Source organism: Bos grunniens, chromosome 25 (genome assembly GCF_055505025.1).
Source record: "Bos grunniens cultivar Pamir isolate PY7600 chromosome 25, Bosgru_T2T1.0, whole genome shotgun sequence".
Taxonomy (NCBI): Eukaryota; Metazoa; Chordata; class Mammalia; order Artiodactyla; family Bovidae; genus Bos; species Bos grunniens.
The window spans coordinates 23,792,693-23,815,441 of record NC_141189.1 but is presented as its reverse complement, the minus strand read 5'-3'; the positions used below and the strand labels follow the sequence as shown (position 1 = coordinate 23,815,441).

The following is a 22,749-nucleotide window of genomic DNA, read 5'->3' as shown; positions in this document are numbered from 1 at the left end:
TGGACCTATTTAAAAAAGGAACAACGAGCTCTTTCAGTTTCTTCCTCTTCTATCAGTGGCTCTGAGATTCACACTTCCTCATAGCATAATGGGGATGTCACAGATGATGGAACTTTACAGATATTCTGAAAGCTCTGTTCACAGGGCTGCCTCTCTGAGGTCATAGACTTCAGCCCACTGAGCAGTTTCTTGGTAGAAGAGGAGAGAAAGGAAAGCTGGAGAATGAAACAGCAGCCTTGGGTTTCTGATGGCTCTGTACTGTGGCTTCCTGCAAAGGCCACACTTCCCTTCCGCTGAGTGGCCCTTCTCTTGGAACTTTTTCAGGAACACACTGAGTTCACAGTAGAGGAAAATCTGAAGCAGAGTTACACACTAAACAGAAAAGAGGGAGGAAGCAACTCACCAGACTATCTCTCTGGGGCCTGAATTCTTTTCTCCTCCTCTCAGGTTATTTTAACACTGGAGGAGCTTGTATCCAGGTCCTGGAGCCAGTCACAAGGCTTCAGCGTCTGTTGCTAGGGAAGGAGGGGCCTCTGCTGTGCCCAGATACAAGACTGGGCTTGACTCAGCTCTGTGTCCAGGTCTCTCCCTTTGCTGGAGGCCATCTGGGCAGCAGGAAGTTTTGGTGACAGAAAGGAAGATGGGAGGTGTTAAGCAATGATCCAGGTGGTGAGAAGCAATTAAGAGGCTGTGCCTTTGGAGGAGTCTAAAAGCACACAGAAAACTGAAAGTTGCTCAGTTGTGCCTGGCTCTTTGCAACCCCATGGACTACACAGTCCCTGGAATTCTCCAGGCCAGAATACTGGAGTGGGTAGCTGTTCCCTTCTCCAGGGGATCTTCCCAACCCAGGGATCAAACCCAGGTCTCCCACATTGCAGGGGCATTCTTTACCAGCTGAGCCACACGCAAAGCCCAATGCACACAGAGTGGAGGTTAAATTCTTGGGTCCTAGAGTCATACAGGTCTGGGTTCAGATTCTGCCCTTCCCATTAATTAGCTATGTGTCTTGAATAAACTGCTTGATCTTTCCAAGTGTCCTTTATAATGTAAAATGCCAAAAATGTGACAACCTACCTCATAGGTGGGTTTGAGAGTTTAATTAGCATTAGCCTGTAAAGCAATTTGCACATAGTAGAAGGATGACCAACTTGTCCCAGTTTCCTGGGAACTCCCTTAGTCCTGGGAAGACTGGGACAGTTTGGTCACTCAACACAGTAGGCAGTCTGTAAATGTGGCTAAACATCATTCTCATGATAAACACAGAAACACATATATGCTCACACACGAAAGATATGATTAACTGCTATGCCATTTAATCCCTGGATTGGGAAGATCCCCTGGAGGAGGGCATGGAAACCCACTTCAGTATTCTTGCCTGGAGAATCCCCATGGACAGAGGAGCCTGGTGGGCTACAGTCCCTGGTTGAAAAGAGTCAGATACAACTGAACAACTAAGCACAGCCCACAGACATTCAAACCACATTAAGTGGTCACTTTCAAAATTCTTTTAAAATCAAATTCGATTTACTGAGCTCTTTTGGGAGACATGCTTCTATATATGTTTTTTCATTCAATTCCCCCCCAAACTCCATGATGTTACCATTTTATGATTGATGAAACAAACACTGAGAAAGATATATAACTTATCCAAGTTGCCAGGACTCACAAGTAGTGCTGACACAATTTGAACCCTGTCCTTATGACTTCAGAGTTCAGTGTTCTTTCCAGAAAGTGCCTGCCCAGAACACAAACATTTCTAGATCTTACGATGAGCATTATATAGTACCAAGTACTTCTACTTCTCCTTCTTCTTACTTCTTCCTCAAAGTTTGGCTTTCCATACTTAGAAAATAACCTTTAGGCTCCTTATTCCTTACACTTGCGTTCTCTACCATAAAGTATACATAAAAGTTTCAAATAGTGTTTAGAATAAAGGAGCCAGTGACAGGGTTTGAGACTTTAGACAGAAATGGGGTTACTACTAGGTCTCCTATAATAGGATATGAAACCCCATGTCTCACAAAAAAAACCCAGCAGCTGTAATCTAACAAAATAAAGTACTTTAGAAAGGACCTGGTAGGGCACCCATGAACCCCATGACCTTCTGGGTAAGTAGAGAACATGCCTCCTTCTGAAATTTTGTGTGCTTTAAAGCTTTATGTGTATACAAAAACATCAAAGTAATAATCATAGCTTTCATTTCTTGATATATATCAGCTGGGGGCACTGTGGTAAGCACTTAATGAGTATCATGTTTCCAAATCTTCTCAACAATTTGAGAAAAGTGAAAGCGGAAGTGAAGTCGCTCAGTCGTGTTTAACTCTTTGCGACCCCATGAACTATAGCCCTCCAGGCCCCTCCATCCATGGGATTCTCCAGGCAAGAATACTGGAGTGGCTTGCCATTTCCTTCTCCAGGGGATCTTCCAGACCCAGGGATCAAACCTAGGTCTCCCGCATTGCAGGCAGATGCTTTAACCTCTAAGCCACCAGGGCAGACCCCAACAATTTGAGAAGATAAATACAATTATCCCAAGTTTTATAACTGAGGAAACTGAGAAACAGGGAGGTTAAGTAATTTGCCCATAGCCACTCAGCTAGGTCAATGGCAAAGTTGGAACTTGATTATGGTATCTGCTCCATGGTTTTAACCAAAAGCCTACATGTAGTCTTCAGAAAGATAGAAAATAAATAAAATATCTGCCAAAGACAATGAAAATTCCATCACCTCTCCTCTAACCCAGACCACCTCACTAGCACCAGAATTGTTTGCTGACTTAATCTGCTGTTCAATAATTTCCAGGTGAGGATGCAGGCCTCAAATCCCTTAACTTCAAGCATATAGGGTTGCCAGATAAAATACAGGATGCCTATACATACTCATATGAAAAAGTTATCTGTTGCTCACTTGAAATTCAAACTGAACTGGGTGTCCTGTATTTTTATTCGCTAAATCGGCAATATGGGAGAAGAGGTCAGCTCAGTTCTAGGTTATCTTCATCTTTGTTAACAGTTTAGAGTCTCAATCTATTGCCGGAATTTTTCACATATTTCTAATTCAGGGTCCAGTGCTTCTGGCAGATCTTTACTGAGGCTGAAAATAGTTGCTTAGCCAGGATAAGTAACTGTGGAAAGGTGTAGAAGAAGCTGCACATGGCTTTATTTTATTGACCCATAACACAGCAAGAGCCAAGTCTTTGTGTTGCAAATAGATGCTAAGATTCCCACCATCAGGGAATATATAGTGTTGTACAGGAGTCAGCCAACACACAAGGAAAAGCAAAATCTGTCTGTATGGGCAAAAATGGGAGTGGAAGGAATTAGAAGATTCACAGAGTCACCCCTAGATGGTATCCTTGAACAAAATTTCCAACAGAGGCCTGACAGCTTTCCAAAGCAACACCCACCAGGGAAGGAGGGGTTCAGTTATGTTCTAAAGGAAAAAACCCTCCAAAAAAAAATAATAATAATAAATAAATAACCAACCCTTTCCTGGGTGGGACAACCATCACACCTCAGCTGAACAAAAGGCATGAAACCAGACAGAACTGCCTGAAACGTAAAAATTTAGGGACACATCTGTTTGTCCTCCTATCTTCACCATTAGCATCTCCCTTTCTTGGCTCTTGCAGAGTTAGGAGTTAGAGTAGGATCCTTTAGCTTATTATTATTATATACCCTAAGCTTATTTCTCAATCCACTAGCCTGATTATTTCTAGAAATATTAGTTGGTAGAACTAATACACCCTTGATGGATGGGCAGAATCAGTGAAAGAAGTAAAAACTGTATCACCTATTTGAAGTTGTGAATAGAGTAAATCTTTAAAGTTCTCATCACAAGAAAAAAATTCTGTCACTGTATATGGTGACAGATGTTAACTATGCTTATTGTGATGATTATTTTGCAATATAAACAAATATCGAATCATTGTCATACACCTGAAACTAATACTTACATGTCATATGTTATAGGCTAACTATACTGCAATTAAAGAAAAGAAAAAAGAAAAAAAAAAAAGAAACCAAATAACCTTGAAAAAATATAGGTTAAAAAAAAAGCACGATACATTAAATATTTCTGGGCTCCTCCCATGTTCCTGATAGGTGCTAAGTTCTTTACAGCCATTATTTCACCAGTCCTCACTACAACCCTGTGATTGCTTTTCTCTTTCTTAAAGAGCTATTTTCCAGGTGGCTATTGACTCAAGTCACAGATGAAAGTAGATCAATACATGTCCCCGGATGGACGGAACCCGAGAACTGTGCAGTAGCGGACCAATTTCTCAGGTCTATCCTTCTCTCCATTTTATAGATGAAGTGGTCTCAGAGAGGTAACTCTTCCATGGTCACATAGTAAGAGTCTGACTTGGGACCACAGTCTAGCATTGTTGCACCCCGGTTCACTGTCTTCACCAGTATGTTCTATGGCAGTTGTTCTCAACCTAGACAACTGTGCAGGGAACATTTGCTGATGTTTGGTGACATTTTTGGTTGTTTGCAGGGAAGGAAAACACTAGTGGTTGGAGGTCAGGTATGCTGTTAAACATCCTACAATGCATAGGACGGTCCCCTCAACACAGAACTTTTCTGCCCAAAATGTCAACAGCGCTGTCCCTTGAAAAACACTGCTATAGGGCTGGATTTCAGGTCAGGGAACATGCGTTCTGGCTCTGGATTAGACGTTTTCATGTATAAAATGGAGACACTAATCTAACAGTTTTTAAGGATCTCATTGGCTCATGATGTTTGCATTTGAGAAGTAATGGTGAAAACCTTCCAGTCAAGGAACCGTCTCATCACTTGTCTGTCCTGAGCTCCAGAGATGCTTCCAGAAGAGGTAGCTCAGGGTATTTAGGCAGAAGCCCTAAGACCCTGTGAAAACCCATTCATACCTGCCAGTTCACCTGTCTCAGAGATGACCCTCACTACAAGCCAAGAGTGTAGGAACGTCAACTCTCTCTGAGCCTTAGTTTCCTCACGTGCTCCTCGCTCGGGTTTCTCCCGGAAGCTCCAAAATACTGAAGGAGGCAGCCCTGGGAGAGCGGCAGGGAGGTGCAGCCGAGAGAAGGGGAGGGGCGGGGAAAGGAAGGGGAAGAGCGGGGCGGGGCCACGCGGCGGAGGGGCGTGGCTGGCTGGGGCGCAGGCCGGGGCTGAGGCTCACGCGCCGACCCCGCGGCTCCGTCAGATCTGCTTTGCTCCTCCTGCACCGCGGCCCCGGGGACCAGGTGAGAACTGGGGCGTGGGGGACCGAGGGCCCTGGCTGGCTAGACCCCTGGGCCGGGCTGGACAAATGGAGGAGCGCGGGGGCGGTGGGTTGAAAGGGGAGTCGGTGACATACACACACACACGGAGTCCTATCCTTCCCGGCCGCTGCTAGACACACACACACACACACACACACACACACACACACACACACACACACACACACACACACACACACACACACACACACACACACACACACACACACACACACACACACACACACACACACACACACACACACACACACACACACACACACCCCCCCCCCCCCCCCCCCCCCCCCCCCCCCCCCACTACTAAGGGAGGTCTCATCCCTCCCCAGCCCCTGCGACACACACAACACACACACACACTCCTACACCTGCTACTGCTTTCGGTAAAGGGTTGCCACCCCTATCCCACCCTGAAGGCCCTTCCCTTTCTTGGGAAACCCGGTTGGGAAGTCTCCACACCTCCTCTTTAGGAATCATCAAAACGGATGCCCTCATCCCTACGGGGTCCCCCTGCCCCGTCACTGCAGGGTGTACCAAAGGTGGATTTTCCTCCCCAAATTAATGACGGGGTACTCGGTGCCACTTCTCTCCATCCCGGCTGGAACGTTCAGGGTTTCCGTTTGTCCCGGGAGGGGCGGGCGAGGAAGAGAGGGGGGCTTTTAGCGGGTGGGCCGTGGAAGGGAAAGGGCGGGTTGGCTTGTGTTTTCCTGGCTCAGCCCGGAAGGCCCGGAGAAGGCAGAGGCGGGAACTGTGCGCTGCGTCGGATTAATGGGTTGCCCCCTTCCCTCCTCCTGAGACCTGTCTTTGCTTAAGGAGGCCCCTCCGAGGAGTGAGTGACTAGGGGGGCTGGGGATGGGTGGCCAGCTGTGGCCGATGGCTTTCTACCCACGCTATCCACGTTGAACTTCCCAAACCGGTCCGGATGGCCCCTGGGTTTCCAAGGCCCTGGGAACCAGTGACGGGAGCTGGGCTTGTTCCTGCCCGTTGCAGATTTGAGATTAGGGGAGTTGAGTGCTGGGAACATGGCCAATTCTAATCTGTGCCAGCTGCAGCTTCAGAGACAGAATATAGGGATGAAGGATCTAGTCCTGTCCAGTCCAGAGGATTCCTGTTTCACAAAAGGGATTGTAGCAGACAGTCTCTAGCTGGGTGATTAAAAATGTGCTTTAATTTGCTACTAGACCCTAATGGAGAAGGAAATGGCAACCCACTCCAGTCTTCTTGCCTGGAGAATCCCATGGACAGAGGAGCCTGGTGGGCTGCAGTCCATGGGGTCGCAAAGAATCGGACATGACTTAGCGACTAAATAACAACAATAGACCCGATAGATATTAGAAGATGCGTCATCCCTGGTGGCTCAGTGGCGAAGAATCTGCCTACAATGTGGGAGATGAGGGTTCCCTCCCTAGGTTAGGAAGATCCCCTGGAGAAGAACTCCACTATTCTTGCCTGGGAAATCCCATGGACAGAAAAGCCTGGCAGGGAGCCCAAGTCCATGGGGTCCCAAGATTCCACATGCCACATGACTTAGCGATTAAACCACCATCATCACTTCCCATCTCACATAATTACCACGTGGAATGTTGAGTATGGTAAATAAATATGAACATCTCTCAGTTAATTTTGTCCACTGTATTAGAATCTTTTAGCATTTGTGCTATAGGTCAGGAGATAAGTTGTAAGGAATAATGGAAAAGATATCTCTGTGTCCAGCCCAGCCTTACAGTGTTGTTCTGGAAAATATAAAATAACAATGTATTTGTTTATATAAAAATTAAAAAGGGTTTAAAAGATAGATATATAATTTAACAAACAGCTTTTATTATTGGGACAGTCCTGGAAATTCCAGGCCATTGAGTCACAGAGTATAATTGTGGCAAAGTTTGTCCCTCTCTTGTTATGGAAATGAGACTTACAAGTAAATAGAGAGTAATTTATGGCACAATGTAATTGGGAGCCAACCTATTTAGTGTGGGTAGTAAATAAAGAAATTGGCCACTGTCATATGTTTGAGAAGGCTTTCTGGCAAAAAAAAAAAGGCAGTGGGACTGGAAATAGTGTCTTCAGCCTTACTTTCTTCCGTATTCTTTTCAGCATTTTATCAGGCTAAAAAACCTAAGCTCTCAGAGATAATACCATTAACATTTTGTTATATGTGCATCTAGATCTTTTATTTTACTGTGGATATATGTATTTTATATTATGGATATATACATAAAATATGTAACAATCGGTATTTTATAATTTTTTCACATCATAGATATATTTTCATTAAATAAATATCAACATCATCTTAATGGCTATACAGTACTCCATTGTATGAATTTATCATTATTTAGCCTGGAAACTCCCATGGATGGAGGAGCCTGGTAGGCCGCAGTCCATGGGGTCGCTAAGGGTCGGACATGACTGAGCGACTTCACTTTCACTTTTCACTTTCATGCATTGGAGAAAGAAATGGCAACCCACTCCAGTGTTCTTGCCTGGAGAATCCCAGGGACGGGGGAGCCTGGTGGACTACTATGTATGGGGTTGCACAGAGTCGGACACGACTGAAGCGATTTAGCAGCAGCAACAGCAGCAACCTAGTTCTTATCAGTAGACAACTTCTTCCTGTTGTTTTACTATTAAGTATGTATTGTAAACAGATAAAATCGCACATCCTTTTGGCATGTTTTGATATGACTGATTGCTTCCTTCAGGTTCCTGGAAAATAAATTTTTGGGTCAAGGTTTGTACAATTTGATATTTTGATGGATATTGCCCAGTTACCCTTCATCTTTATGCCCATCATCAGTGTGTGAGGACAGTAGAAGCCCTCGTTGGGTCAATTGAGTGAAGACCACTAATGGTTTAAGATACTTTTCATTTCCTCCAGTGACAACAAGAGACAAGGTGACATGAGAGATTTGACTGTGCCCTGCATTGAAGAGCTTCCTGGTAGAATTAATCCTTAAAGAGACTGAAGTGGGTTTCAGGATGGCGAAAGAGGAGCCCCCGAGTACTTCAAAGGACTTGCAGGAGCTGCAGAGGAAGCTGTCTTTGCTGATAGCATCTGTCCAGAATAACTCAAAGGTCAGTTTCTAATCAGAGCACATAATGGAAAATTCCAAAATAACACTAGCTTAACACCATAGAAAATTATTTCTCCCTTAAGTAGGAGAAATTTGGAGATAGGTCAGAATCTTTCTAACTCACCACCATGTCATGTTTAAGTTGTGACCTTCAAACTCACTGACCAAGATGACTGCTAGAGTATCAGCCATTGAATCCACATTTGAGGCAGTAAGATGTTGTGGGGAGAAAAAGACTTGCAAGCCACCTCCAATTTAAGGAGACTTCCTAAAAGTCACACATACACAAACTTCCAGTTGCATCTCACAGACCAGAATTTAGTTTTCTGATCATCCCTTGTAGCAAGTGTGATTCTTTAGTTGGAGAGTGTCTATGGGGTCACACAGAGTCGGACATGACTGAAGTGACTTAGCAGCAGCAGCAGAGGCAACTCTCAGTCTGTGCCACAGATACCATCCTTTTGTTTTGTTATAATTTTGACCTGTTACCCTAAAAATGAGAGACTACTAGAGTCCAGTGTTTCACTAGAAACCCAGTGTCCAATGTAAATATGACATAGAACACATATGTAACTTAAAATTATCTAGTAGCCACATTTTAAAAGTAAAAAAAATTAGGTGAAATTAATCTTAATAGTTATTTTACTAAACCTGATATATCTAAAATATATCATTTTAACATGTAATCATTATAAAAATATTAATGGTAAAAGTTATTGAGATGTTTTATATTCTTTTTATACTAAGTCTTTGAAATCAGTGTGTATTTTACTAGTAGCTAGTTCCATTTGAACTAGCTACTTAACAAGTGTTCAGTAGCCGTTCAATGGCAGTGAGACTTGAGACAGTATATTTTGGTTTCTTGAACTTTTATATCTATTGTTTTCTTCCATATGTCTTTCAGTATTTTTTCAGGGGAAAAAAACAGCTCTCAGAGATAATATTATTAACATTTTGTTGAATGTCCTTCTAGACTTTTTTCTATGCAATATACCCATAAAATACATATATGTATGTAACAAAGTGAGCTGGTTGATTATCTGATTTTTGTATTCGATGCCACAGTTCCACTAGGATCTCTTTGAGGACCCACGCTTTTGTAGTCTAGAGCAGTATACTCTATAGGGATCTTTTCTGAACTCATCCCAAAATGCCTCTGGCACTCTGTGCATTTAGCAAGCTATTTTTAGATGAGACAAGTAACTTTCTAGTCAGCAGGCTGAGATTCTTATTACTAATGTTAGTGAGAAATGTGCTCATATTCATCTACATTTTCAGTTGATTCTCATTATCTGTGTTGGTTTTGTTGACTCACCTCAGGCATTGCACCATTCCAGTTGCATCTCACAGACTGGTTGAACCATTGCTCAAATGGGAAATAGGTTCTGGCAAACTTCTGGTGCCAACATTTTCATCAGCCAATAAAACCATAGCCTGTTTTGTGTGTCTTTGTTTAAAGGCACCTTTATCCTATACATACTGTTGATTTATTAAGATTGAACTCCAGGCCAACAGCCTATACTATATAGGCAGCTGTATCTCTTGCCTGAATGAAGTTTGTCTGGTATTTGCATTTTCTCTATAAGGTACATCACAGCCTTCTTATTCCTAGGAATACAAGCTAGTACTGCTACACGTTTTAAATGGGAAAATCACCACCACCAACAAAAGAAACCCATAAAAATGCAGAAAGAGGTGGCAGTAAATATACCATGGAAAGGACAGTTGTATAAAGAGCTGAAACAAGAAGCCAGTGTTAACCTAGTTTGACCTCAGATGGGAGCATATGCCTCAGGTGGTTCATGGTTTCCACTGCTGTATGCATGCCCATGAAAGCACCTTAAAGTGTTGATTTGGGGGTTACAAATCAATTTTAGTGAGTAGGCAAGTTCACAGATAAGGATTCTGCAAACAGTAGGAATTGACTGTACATTAATTAACCGTGGTTGAGCACTTACTATATGCCAGGCACTGTACTAGGCACTTGGCATGTCTTAACTTATTTAATATTCACATCTACCTTCTAAGGTAGGCATTTCAAAGCATATGAACTCTGACTTCTTGACATTTCTTCGTTTTTTCACATTAGATCCTCAGCCATAGTCAGTGGAGTCGGTTTGGACTAGATAACTTCCAGGGCTGTCGACTCCCAGGATGAGGGATGGGTCATCAGTTAGCTCAGCCTTGATGTTCTTCAGATAGTCCTGAGGTAGAGTACTTTCTGTTAAATGTTTAAATTATACTAATTGAATTAATTAGTATTAATTGTGTTTACTAAATTAAGTAATATTGGCAGACGAAGGAAGGGGAATCACCTGTAAACCCATCACTGATAAATCCAGTCGTGGTATTATCATTGTTGTTTTTGTTATTATTAGGCCTCTTCAGTATGTAATTTTTAGATACAGTATTTTTAATTATGGCAGATGTAGTTCTATATTTTTGTTTGATATTGTATATTGGTGTTTTTTCTAGATTGAAGCATAGGTCTTCCTACCAATTGCTTTTTTTGGTAGTAGAAACTTCCCTCAGATTGATATACCATAATTTACATAGTCATCCCCTTGCTTCAATGATATTTAGGTGATTTCTTTGTCCTAAGTAATTTATATCCTTAGAGTTCATAAGCCCTTTGAGTTCCAGATAAGAATAGATGGTTTCCAGATTGAGTGTTTGTGAAACAACTCCATCATTTCTTTTAGGAAACCTCTCGAACATAAAGTCTTAATGTCTTACTTTTAGGCTGACAGAGTCAGAAACCTGCCCAAAATAGCTTAAACAAACAAACAGTGGAACCTGCCAGAACTTTGGGGAAATGTAAGGCTGTCGCAGAAGCCAAAGGCAAGAAATAGCAGGGCGGAGCCTCAGGAGGGGTTAAAATGGTCAGGCAGGTCACTGGGGTCAGAGGTAACTCTCAATACCCTCTCTTGAACGGTACCTCATTATAACTTTTCCTTGTATATCAGCTTCATTCTTCTCTCTCTGCAGCCTGGCTTCCTTTGCTGTTCTCTTCACTTGGGCAGACACACTTGCCCAAGACAGTACCTTTAACTCCCCATGTTTCCTCCAGTTCCCAGCTGAAGCCCTCTGTGGGACTTCATCTTGAGAGTGCTTGATTCCTAGGAGCAAGAATCTGCTTGACCAAGTCACCTGTAACCAGGGAGATGGCAGCTGGGCTGGGACTTTTCATTTCATGGGTATAAACATGGCTTCAGGGGTATACCCCTGGTGTGGGAGGGGGCAGTTTCCAGAGAGGAGGGAAGAGAGAGCGAGAATGGGCTGGGCAGATACTGCTCCCCAACCCCGCCCTGTCAGTGATATCTCCATGTGGATTACCTGTGACAAAATAGTTTTGCTCTCATGCTGGCCCTTTCCTTCCACAAAGGATGTTTTTGAATGACCTCCTTTGCATCTGGGTCCCAATCCTGAATTATAGGACCATAATCTAGAAGAAACTATCACATAGAACCTTGGATTTGTCATTACCAGTGATTTTAAATGATCTTGATCCCTCTGCCCTCCAGAGCCCTTCTGGTAGCAAAGGACAGTGGATACTGATTATTTTTTTTCATTCTCGGACCAGCGAATTAGCCTGTCTTCTAAATAGTTCCAGGTGGAGGCTTTATGTCCTTAAACACTGGCCACGTTGTCCCTACTTTGGAACCTCCCATACTCATGTGTGCATTTTAAAATAAGTCATCTTTGTCCGACCTTGGGCTAGTTGCTCGGACTCACTGACTATCTCATCTTCTCTAAAATAAGCAATGCCAGGCTCATAGATTTGTTGTGAGGATGATCTCAGATGCTATTTGAGAAGGCCTTAGCACAGAGTCTGGCACTTAATGGTGCCAGTCTGTTCCAACTTTGCATTCCTGGGTTATTCAGCACTGCACCATGCCTGTAAAATCTTGATTAGAATACCTGGATCTATTTCAGGGTAGGGATGGAAAGTGTTCCTGAGTGATAAGCTCTCCTACTTTCTGTCCTTCCATTGTATCACCCTCTGTTGCCTGGAAGAATGAAAAGTTAATGGCTATATTCTAATTCCCAAATTTAAGTAATGTTAAATTTTCCCTTGTTACCTATCTCGTAGCATTGTAGACAGAAATAGGGAGTTTATTGAAAGTCCTTAAAATAGTACTTGGCACTTGAGTATTTAATGAATATTCTCTATTATTATTAGGCATAACTGAATCATATCTTCCCCTTCTGGGACAGACTGTCAGAGCAGGGCCATCCTCCTTAAGGGAAGACGATTGCTGGACTTAATTGTGTGCATCTCAAATTGGTCTCTCTGCATATCTGAATGACTTTATATTTTTTGGTTGTAGGCCCCAGATTTAGAAGAGGTTAAGAAAAAATTAGATTTCTTTAAGGACTGTAAGTAGTCCTTTCCTGCATTTCTCCTCTTGGATCCCCATGCCAGACGGTCCTGTTGATTTTTCATTCTTCATTCCTCTTTCGTACAGCATCTCCTCCTCCTCTGCCATCAACCTAGTTTTGGCCATTATTCTCCCTTGCTAGTTTCCCTGCAAATCTTCCTTGTTGCCTTTTCCACAGGACTACCAGGTTCATCTTTTTTAAAAAATTATTCCTTTGAATCTAAAAAAATGGTGCATATGAACTTGTTTGCAGGGCAGGGATAGAGATGCAGACATAGAGAATGGACATGGACATGGGGGAAGGGGAGAGAGAGACAAACTGAGAGAGTAGCATTGACATGTATATGCTCAGTCAGTTCAGTCACTCAGTCGTGTCCGACTCTTAGCGACCCCATGGACTGCAGCACGCAAGTCTTCCCTGTCCATCACCAACTCCCGGAGCCTACTCAAACTCACGTCCATTGCATCCGTGATGCCATCCAACCATCTCATCCTCTGTCGTCCCCTTCTCCTCCTGCCCTCAATCTTTCCCAGCATCAGGGTCTTTTTCAGTGAGTCAGTTCTTTGCATCAGGTGGCCAAAGTGTTGGAGTTTCATCTTCAACATCAGTCCTTCCAATCAATATTCTGGACTCATTTCCTTTAGGATGGACTGGTTGGATCTATATGCTATGACGTGTAAAATCATGTTGGATATATATGCTACCATGTGTAAAATAGCTAGTGGGAAGCTGCTCTGTAGCACAGGAAGCTCAGCTCAGTGCTCTGTGATGACCTGGAGGAGTGGGATGGAAGAGTGGGAAGGAGGCTCAAGAGGGACTGGATATTTGTATACTTATGGCTGATTCATGTTGTTGTACAGTGGAAACTAGCACAACATTGTAAAGCAGTTATATGCCAATAAAAATATTAAAATGTTTACATTAGTCAACAAAATTATCCCTTTGGTTGTATGACAGTCTTGCCCAAAAGCCAGCAGTTTGCTTCTTATTTTTTTCTAGATAAAGTTTGAGTGAGCACTTTCCAATATAAATAGGATGTGAGCCACATATATAGTTTAACATTTTCAAGTAGTCATATTAAGAAACATAAAAAGAACTGTGTAAAATTAATTTTTAATAATATATTTTATATAACCCAATATATACACAATATAATTTCAACATATAATCAATATTAAAAAAGCATTGGTGAGATATCTTATTTTTAAAAAAATTTTTATTTTTTAATTGGTGGAAAACTGCCTTACAAGTTTGTGTTTCTGCCATACAGCAATGCAAATCGGTCATAATTATGTATATATATATACACATATATATATGTGTGTATGCCTTCCCTCCCTCACCTCCCCTCATCTCACCCTTCTAGGTCATGAAGCATTCTTTTTTAAATACACTCAGTGCACCTCTCAATTCACATGCTAATTTTCCATTGGAAATACTTGGTCTCTATTCAAATTTCATAAAATTTATAATTGAAAAACTATTTGAAACATACCCAACTCGTTTGAAATATAATTAACTTTTTTCAATGACTGAATCAAGTAGCAATTTTTAAATTTAGATTCAAAATCTAGTTTATTGGTCACACTAGCCATGTATCAGGTGCTCAGGGCCACATGTGGCTACTGTACTGGAAAGTCTGGGTATGAAGTCCTAAGCCTGGAATTCTGGTGTTCCAGCCTCATCTGCTCCTCCCCACTGTGATTGCTGGGTCTTTTGTTTATGAGGATCAGAGAGAACAGTTTATTCTGCCAGATGACTTCTAGGGGTTTACTCGGTGTCTGTGGATTAGAGCTGGAAGGCAACCAAGATCTGGGGCAGCTCGAAGGACTAGCCCCACTCCCACGACCCCTCTGCCTCTGTCTCACCTCTAACAGCCCTAACCAGAAGATCTCACTGAGTTCTGATGCTGGAGTATCCACACTGGGTATTTCTAGCTCAGAGGCAGATTCTCTGACAAGAGAAGCTGAATAGCAAAGTCTTAGATAGCTTTTGTCAGAAAGGAGTAGCTGGAGGCGGTGTAGCCAGTGTATATTATGCCATTTTGTGGCCGGGCAGGAAGTAAAGTTTGTCAATACTGAAGCCCCAAGACCGACAGCTGTGGCTTCTTAAAACAGCCTTTTCTAGTTAAACGGAGTGAGTCCTGTGCTTTTTCGTCATCAACTTGAACTATAGAACCCTCATGCCTTCCAGCTTGCCTCCAACTTCTGCATTTGAATCACTTGGGTGAACAAGTCATTTAGGAGCATGTGTTTTGATTAGTGGCACCCATGATCACTGTAGCTTAAATTATATCTTCAATTTACCTGCCGGCCTACACGGCCCAAAGGAAGGACCATGTTTGATGGGGAAGAGTTCCGGAATGATGGAGGCTTCAAGGGAATGGGAACTAGCATGCCAGCACTGAGGAGAGAGAGGGCATGGAGCCTAAGAAGATGAGGGAAGCCTTTCCTTGTGCGAGTGCTGTAAGGAGAGAGCAGATTAGCTGAGATGGCGTGGTCAGGCTGTCTCGCCCGTGTGCTCTCGCTCTTGCCCCATATTTTGTAAATGATTATCTAACAGCTGAGATCACTTATAGCACTGCGCATGTGCCTCACAAGGTACTTGCTTGGCCATGGGCTACTTTTGTTCTCTAATCATATTTAAGCTCCACCTGGCAAGCCCTTGAGGCTGTGCTGTGTTGTGTTGTATTGGGGTGTGTGTTATGATGTGTTGTGGTTATGTTATGCTATATCTGCTACAATGGCTCCTGTGCCAGCCTGGAGAGAGAAACGTGTCTGCAGTTCCTACGGCTCTTCGAGTTTTCTCCCAGCTTCCCCGCTGTCTCCTTGCCTACCATGGGTTCAGCGAACAGTGAGATACAGTAAGACAGATACCGAGGGCCTGCTTTGTATTAAAGCAGCCTTCCCGCGCTGAGCCAGCTCCAGAAACCGTTTTGCCTAGTGGAGGAAGATAACCTACCTATTAACACAGCATAAGCTCTCAGCAGTCATCAGGCTGTGGCCTGACTGCTATCAGGTTGATGACATAACATTTTCTCCTAATGAAATGGCAGCCATTGCAAACGTGACATCCAGAATGAAAGATTTAGCTTTGAATGCCTAGATTTTGCCACTTGGAAGCCATGTGACTCTACGTGAGTCATTTCATCCCCACTGTTTCTCAAACTTTAATGTGTGTACAGATCACCTGGTGCTCTTGTTAAAAAACAGAACCTGATTTGTCACATCTGGATCGGGGCCCAAGATGCTGCATTTCTAACAAGCTTCCAGGAACTTCCCTGTCAGTCCAGTGGTTAAGACTTCACCTTCCAATGCAGGTGTGGGTTTGATCCCTGGGTAGGGGGCTAAGATCCCACATGCCTCCTGGCCAAACTAAATAAATAAAACAGAAGCAATATTGTAACAAATTCATTAAAGACCCTCCCCCCCCCCAAAAAAAAAAGAACCCAGGAAACAAGCTCCCAGGTGATGCCAAGTAGCCAGGACTTAACCTCCCTCAGTAGCCTCAGCTGTGAGGTAAGCAGCCATTTGTACATATGTTGAAGTGAAGTGTTAGTCACTCAGTCGTCCGACTCTTTGCAACCCCATGGACTGTAGCCCTCCAGGTTCCTCTGTCCATGGCATTCACCAGGCAGGAATACTGGAGTGGGTTGCCATTCCCTTCTCCAGGGGATCTTCCCAACCCAGGGATCAAACCCCCGTCTCCCTGCATCAAGGGCAGATTCTTTACCATCTGAGCCACCACATCAGAGCACATGCTGAGCATGTCTTCCGAGAGGGTGTGTGTGAAGCAGTAGAGCATAGTGCCTGGGTCTTTCCTTCTTTCACAAGACTTGAGGTTGGGTGGGTCCTCAAACTTACCCCTGTCCTGTCCTGTCCCAGCTGCCTTAAGTTGTTGCTGGGGCAACTCATGTCTTGGGAGGATTATTATTGTTGACTTCTTACCAGCGGGCCTTCCACCCTTATGACCTTGGCTTATACTTCCTGCAGCTCAGGCAAATTCATCAACCTGGTCAGACATGGCTTTCACACCCGCTCTTCTGCTTTGTCCACAGGTGGTTTCCTTTATGAAGTCTCCAGTGGGTCAGTACCTGGACCGGCATCCTTTCCTGACCCTCACCTTGCTGGTATTTGTTGCTTTGTCAGCCGTTCCTGTCGGTTTCTTCCTGCTCCTCGTGGTGCTTACCTCCCTGGCTGCTTTTGTGGGAGTCATATTACTGGAAGGTATCCTACTCAGTTACTCACCCTCTTAGAAAATGACTCAGGACACCTGCCATTGCTGTCAAATGTTGCTGTTCTTGTCAAAGTCACATCAACCAAGGCAGCTTGTCAGAGTAGTTAAAACATGGACTCTGGAGTCTGTTAGAATCCCACCTCCCCCAGCGTGATTTTAGACATGTTGTTAACTCTCTCTGAGCCTCAAATTCCTCATATGTAAGATAGGGATGTAATACTACTGTCTCAGAGAATTGTGAGGATTGAAACCTACAGTTCTGTAAAGTACTTAGCACGGTCCTTGACACAGAGTAGCTTCTCCATGAATGCTAACTGTTGCCATTAAACAGAGAAGCCATTCACTCAACAGTTATTGAGCATCTGTTGCATGCCAGGTGCCTTGCTGTGTATTGAGGGTCTCCTTCACCTTTCCTCCCGAAGTCCCACTGCCTGTTGTCAGCTTCTCCCTGGGTTGCTAAGTTAAAATTACTGAGAAAGTAAATCTGATTGGCTCAGTTTGCCTTTTCAAACCAGATCACAATCCACAAAGAGATGTTTGCCATTTCTTTGTGGTGGTTAGCCATCCTTTGAAAAATACTGATCTAGGATTTTGTGAATCTTTATTGAAAAGGCAGCACACCTGTTTACTTTCTCTACTTTCCTTCCTTTCCATGGTCCATCCCTGAAACTGTCACTGTGGAGTACCAGGTGGGCAATTTGAGCACTTGTGAGGCAAGGGGAAGGAGGTCTGCCATGCAGCATTTGCCATGTTATTAATTCTACATTGGAAGGGGAAATTTGGCTATGAGGGAGGCAAGAGGAAGTGTGCTGAGCAGACAGAAAATACCACAGACTGTCACGTGTGTGATGGTTATTGTCATGCCATCACTTAGAGGAAGTTATTATATTCCTTTTACAGATGAGTGAAACTAGAACTCTAAGGAAGCCCAGGAACTCACACTATAAATCCTTAACTAGGCTCAAACTCAATCATGTCAACTATAAAAAGCCATGCTCTCTCTGTAGTACCTTTTACTATTTTCCCCCATATATCCTGTATTATAAAAATGTATTTGCTCTGCACTTAGATGCTAACTCATTAATATTCCCATTAAAATAATGATAGGTAAAATGATCATTCAGACCTTACAGTTACTGCATAATGGTTGCCAGGTGGGGTTGTAAAAGATGTAATCAAAAGTTATGTTTAGATTTTACTTTATTTAGCCTGCATAGCCTTTATTTCCATAGGTTGCAGGTAAGTGCGAATTATAGTATTTGTTAGGCACTTTGAAACATTGGACATAATTTACCACCCTTATTACTGCCTTGGCTAACTCCTTCTAGAGGATTCTACTGGGAGTCCATCCCTGACGTTGAGAGTGAAGTGAAAGTGAAGTCGCTCAGTCATGTCCGACTCTTTGTGACCCCATGGACGGTAACCTACCAGGCTGTGCGGTCCATGGGATTTTCCAGGCAAGAATACTGGAGTGGGCTGCCATTTCCTTCTCCAGGGGATCTTCCCAACCCAGGAACTGAACCCGGGTCTCCTGCATTGCAGACAGACACTTTACTGTCTGAGCCACTTGAGGGTGAGGGGGTTTCAAATTCAAATACCCATGGGCAAGGCAGATAGCAGAAGTGAGCAAAGCAGTCCAAGAATGATACAGTTGGGTACAGTGGGGCCTGGAGGAAACTGGAAGGCCAGTCAATTGGTGCCATGCAACAATGCTTATGTGGGTATTGAGATTGCCTCCTTTTTTAAGCAATGCCAGAAGTCTGGATTTTTATGGGAAATCTCCTCACTTCAGTTCAGTTCAGTTCAGTCACTCAGTTGTGTCCAGCTCTTTGCGACCCCATGAACTGCAGCATGCCAGGTCTCCCTGTCCATTACCAACTCCCGGAGTCTACCCAAACTCATGTCCATTGAGTCGGTGATGCCATCCAACCATCTCATCCTCTGTTGTCCCCTTCTCCTCCTGCCCTCAATGTTTCCCAGCATCAGGGTCTTTTCCAATGAGTGAGCTCTTTGCATTAGGTGGCCAAAGTATTGGAGTTTCAGCTTCAACATCAGTCCTTCCAATGAACACCCAGGACTGATCTCCTTCAGAATGGACTGGTTGGATCTCCTTGCAGTCCAAAGGACTCTCAAGAGTCTTTTCCAACACCACAGTCCAAAAGCATCAATTCTTCTGCGCTCAGCTTTCTTTATAGCCCAACTCTCACATCCATACATGACCATGGGGAAAACCATAGCCTTGTCTAGATGGACCTTTCTGGATTAACTTGTTTTAAACCCATTGGTACGGGGTTTGGCATCTTCAGTCTGTTTTAGATGGATGATTCTTTTGACACACCCTCCTCTAGGACTGGTCATCTCTGTGGGCGGCCTCGCACTGCTCTGTGTCCTCTGTGGCTTGGGCTTTGTGTCACTCGTCATGTCAGGGACAATCATGGTGTCCTACATGGTAATCTCCAGCCTCATCAACTACTGGTTTTCTCTCAGGTAAGTGCATGTCAGTGCAATAATCAATCTTTACCATTTGGGTAGATTTCCACAAATAACACCCTAACCCTGGTCACATCACACTCAGTCTCCAAAGCTAGGAGGTGCCTAGTATCCTCACCTCTCTTCTTATGGAGAAGTGAGGTTTCCTTCTCAATTTTTTTTTTTTTTTTAATTATCAGGTAGTAAGGTAGTAATGCTTTGGTGGCAAATAATGAAAAACCTAAATAGATACTAGCTTAAACAAATAGGAATTTATTTTTATTGCATAGCAAAAAGCTGGCGATAGCTCGGTACTGGCACAGAGCCAACCCAGTGTCCTCAAGGTACCAGGCACCTTCTGCTTTTCTGTGTTGCTCCATTGACCTGTCACCTCATGACCACAAGAAAGCTGCTGTGGCCCTGGCTCCACCAACCACATTCAAGGCAGGATGAAGGGAGAAATAAATGAGTCCTCTCTCACCAATTGAGTATGATCTTTTTTATCAAGTAAATGACATCTTTCCCAGAACCTCCCCCTTTCTTACCCCAAATGACCTCATTGGCTGGAATTTTGGCAGATGGCCATTCTAAACTGGAAGGGAGGCTGGGAAATGGAGTACACACCCACAAGGAAAAAAGCTTTAAGAATGTGTGTTGGTCAGCCAAGCTCTGGTGTGTGCTGTAGTTCCCCACCATGCGGTATCAGTGTTAGGAAGGCTACTTGAAATTCAAAGAGAATCCATGGAGCCAGTTACGTCAATATCAATAGTGTTACCTCCGCTCTCACTTTCCTCTGAAACCTATCATCACTGGGATGAAAAAAGACAGACTTAGTTCTCTTCCCCTACTACATCTCCCTTCTGTTAATGATGTAAAGAAATAGTTAATTAGGATTTGGTGATAGGGGTCTGAATCCCAGCTATGCCATTTTTTAGCTGTGTGGTCTTGAACTAGCTATCCAACATCTCTGCTCTCAGTTTTCTTTCATGGGTTAAACAGGGCTACTCCTTGCTCTGCCTCTCTCACTGGATTGTTGTAAGGACACAAACAGTAATTGGAGAAAATGTAATATCCAAACTACAACAGGGAAAAGGATCATAACCTTTACCCCTAACTCAGGCATTTTAACCTCTGGTGTCCCTAATTTCCTTATCTGTAAAGTTAGTGTAGCCCCAAATCTGGTGTGGTTGCAAGAAGTGGCCAAAAATAAACCAACAAAGAATGTCATTTATTCAGTCGTGTACACTCAACATTGCTCTTTAAAGAGGCCTTAGAACTAATCATTTCCTCTTGTTACCAAACAGGCTGTTGCCGCAACACAACTCCAGTGGTGACTGTCCGCTGGCTGTGAAGTCTGCACACGTAGAGGGGGTCTACCAGGAATGACCAGCTGAATGGAACCAAAGGTTTTATTCAAACACCTCTGGAATATTGTTGGATCTTTGCCCCTTAGGATTATGACTTAGAAGGGACTGGATAGTTAAACACTTCCTGGAGGTATCCTTTAGCTTTTTCACTTATTTGTTGGGTCCTACAGTAGACGGTTTTGGAGATCTTGCTGCTCTGGGTCAGTTCCATTAGCTGACCCACCTTCACAAGTAGAATCAGCAAAGAATCCCATTGACTTGGTGGCTCTTCGATCCTCTCATCGCCTCCCCAGAGATGCAGACCTGACCTTGGCAAGGTTCTGAGCCTCTACAGGCCAGTGACCTGATTCCCAAAGGCTCAGATCTTGTATCTGAAGTCCAGTTTGGGTAACCATAGATTGTTTTTACTTTTTATTTCTTTTTAATGAGAGCTGCTTATTTCTTCACCCATTTGAAAAAAAAGGTAGGGGGAGGAAATCCAAAACAGAACGAGCTCTTCTGTCTTATGAGCCTCTTATCAGAAATATAAATAGCATTTGGGAATAATGGCCTCTCAGACAAAGTTAGAAAATAGAGTCCAATCTTATCCTTTTGGCCAAGAGCTTTTTTTCTAAGGCTAAAGGTATCGTTTCCACCATTGAATACTGTTCAGTGATGTTACTCTTTAAAATATTTGCACTTGACACTTTTGTATTGTATTAAGGAAGTTGTCTTGTTAAGCCATTTCTTCAAAAAGTCCTATGCAAATGCTAAACAACTACAAAAATTTTTTTAATCCTTTGGGGTTTCTACTTAAGTAGTTTATTTGCTATGGTACTTTATTAAATAAATATTTATTTAGATGAGCTTTTTTTCTTTACTCTTTATTTCAGAATTCTCTCTAGACATCATACCCATTCATTCCTTCTGTGTCAATTTAATGGCAGATCCTGGGTAATAAGGCTTTTCTAGTTGCTAGTAGTAGACACTCAACTCAAAATGGCTTTAAAAAATGGAAGTAGAGGGGGAAGAGATTCATTTCACTGAAATAAAATGCCAAGAGGTGGGTCTTTAGACACTGCTGGATCCAGGGCTTAAGTGATGTCATTAAACATCTATCTCTCTTCATCTCTCAGCACCACTTTTCTCAGTCTAAATGACTTTTACACAGTCTGTCCCCATGTGGAGGTCCCGGCAGCTCTAATTTTATATCAGCCTCATAGTTAGCACTCTGTATTGGGCAAAGAGGCTGCTCTTTTCCAATAGTACATTCAGATTTTCTGAGTTTGGCTCTGATTGGACAGACTTGGGTCACGTGGGCAACCCCAAACCAAGTGTGGGGGAAGGTAGGGGATGGAATATGCTGATGGATCAGGGCAAGGACATATGTGCATTCAAGAACTAGGAGAGGGAGTGGATAAGCCCCCTCTGACTCTGCATAGGTGGGAGTGATAGGGTATTAGAGATGGGAAGACGATCTGACCCCAAAGGAAAAAGGATAGACAGAAGCAAATACTTGCTATTTGATTCAGGAGAACATGAAGCCCTTAATTAATTTGGTACTTTTCTGTATCCCATGACAGTCAGCCACACCTGTCCCTAAAGGTGACTTCAACTCTATTAGAGAACAAGAACTGCATATCCCTGCCAATATATGGGAGTATGATATTAACAGTTACCGTTTATTGAATGTTTCTTACTTACATGCAACTGTCTGCTACTAGCTGTCTAAACTAAATACCCTGCTGGGTTCTGAGCTTCAGAAATGAAGAGCAAAAAGGCCCTTGGCCTCCTGAAGTTTACTTTCTAATGTAGGAGTCACTTAACAAGTGTATTAGTTATCTCTTGTTGTATAACGGTTTACAAAAAGCATGTTTGTTATCCTATATTTTTGGTATGTTAGAAATAGAGGTCTGGCTTAGCTGGGTCCTTTGTTGTTTAGTCAGTGAGTTGTGTCTGACTGTTTGTGACTCCGTGGACT

The 22,749-nt window shown here is 43.2% G+C and overlaps 1 protein-coding gene across 7 annotated transcripts; it reads left to right on the top strand.

The window, feature by feature from the left end:
- Positions 1-5,112: 5,112 nt before the first annotated feature.
- Positions 5,113-21,634, top strand: LDAF1 (lipid droplet assembly factor 1). 7 transcript variants are annotated; one of them, XR_015154652.1, is made up of 6 exons: positions 5,113-5,224; positions 8,139-8,335; positions 16,775-16,943; positions 18,282-18,410; positions 19,302-19,440; positions 20,727-21,634. XR_015154652.1 is itself a non-coding variant. In XM_086375434.1 (5 exons), exons 2-5 carry the CDS (start codon positions 8,240-8,242, stop codon positions 20,806-20,808), a joined length of 486 nt encoding a protein of 161 aa, XP_086231560.1. In that variant the 5' UTR covers positions 5,113-5,224; positions 8,139-8,239; the 3' UTR covers positions 20,809-21,634. The 7 variants fall into 7 exon arrangements, 6 of the variants coding, with proteins under 6 accessions (XP_086231560.1, XP_086231565.1, XP_086231563.1 ...); XM_086375434.1 differs by lacking the exon at positions 18,282-18,410; XM_086375439.1 differs by lacking the exons at positions 18,282-18,410; positions 19,302-19,440.
- Positions 21,635-22,749: the final 1,115 nt, after the last annotated feature.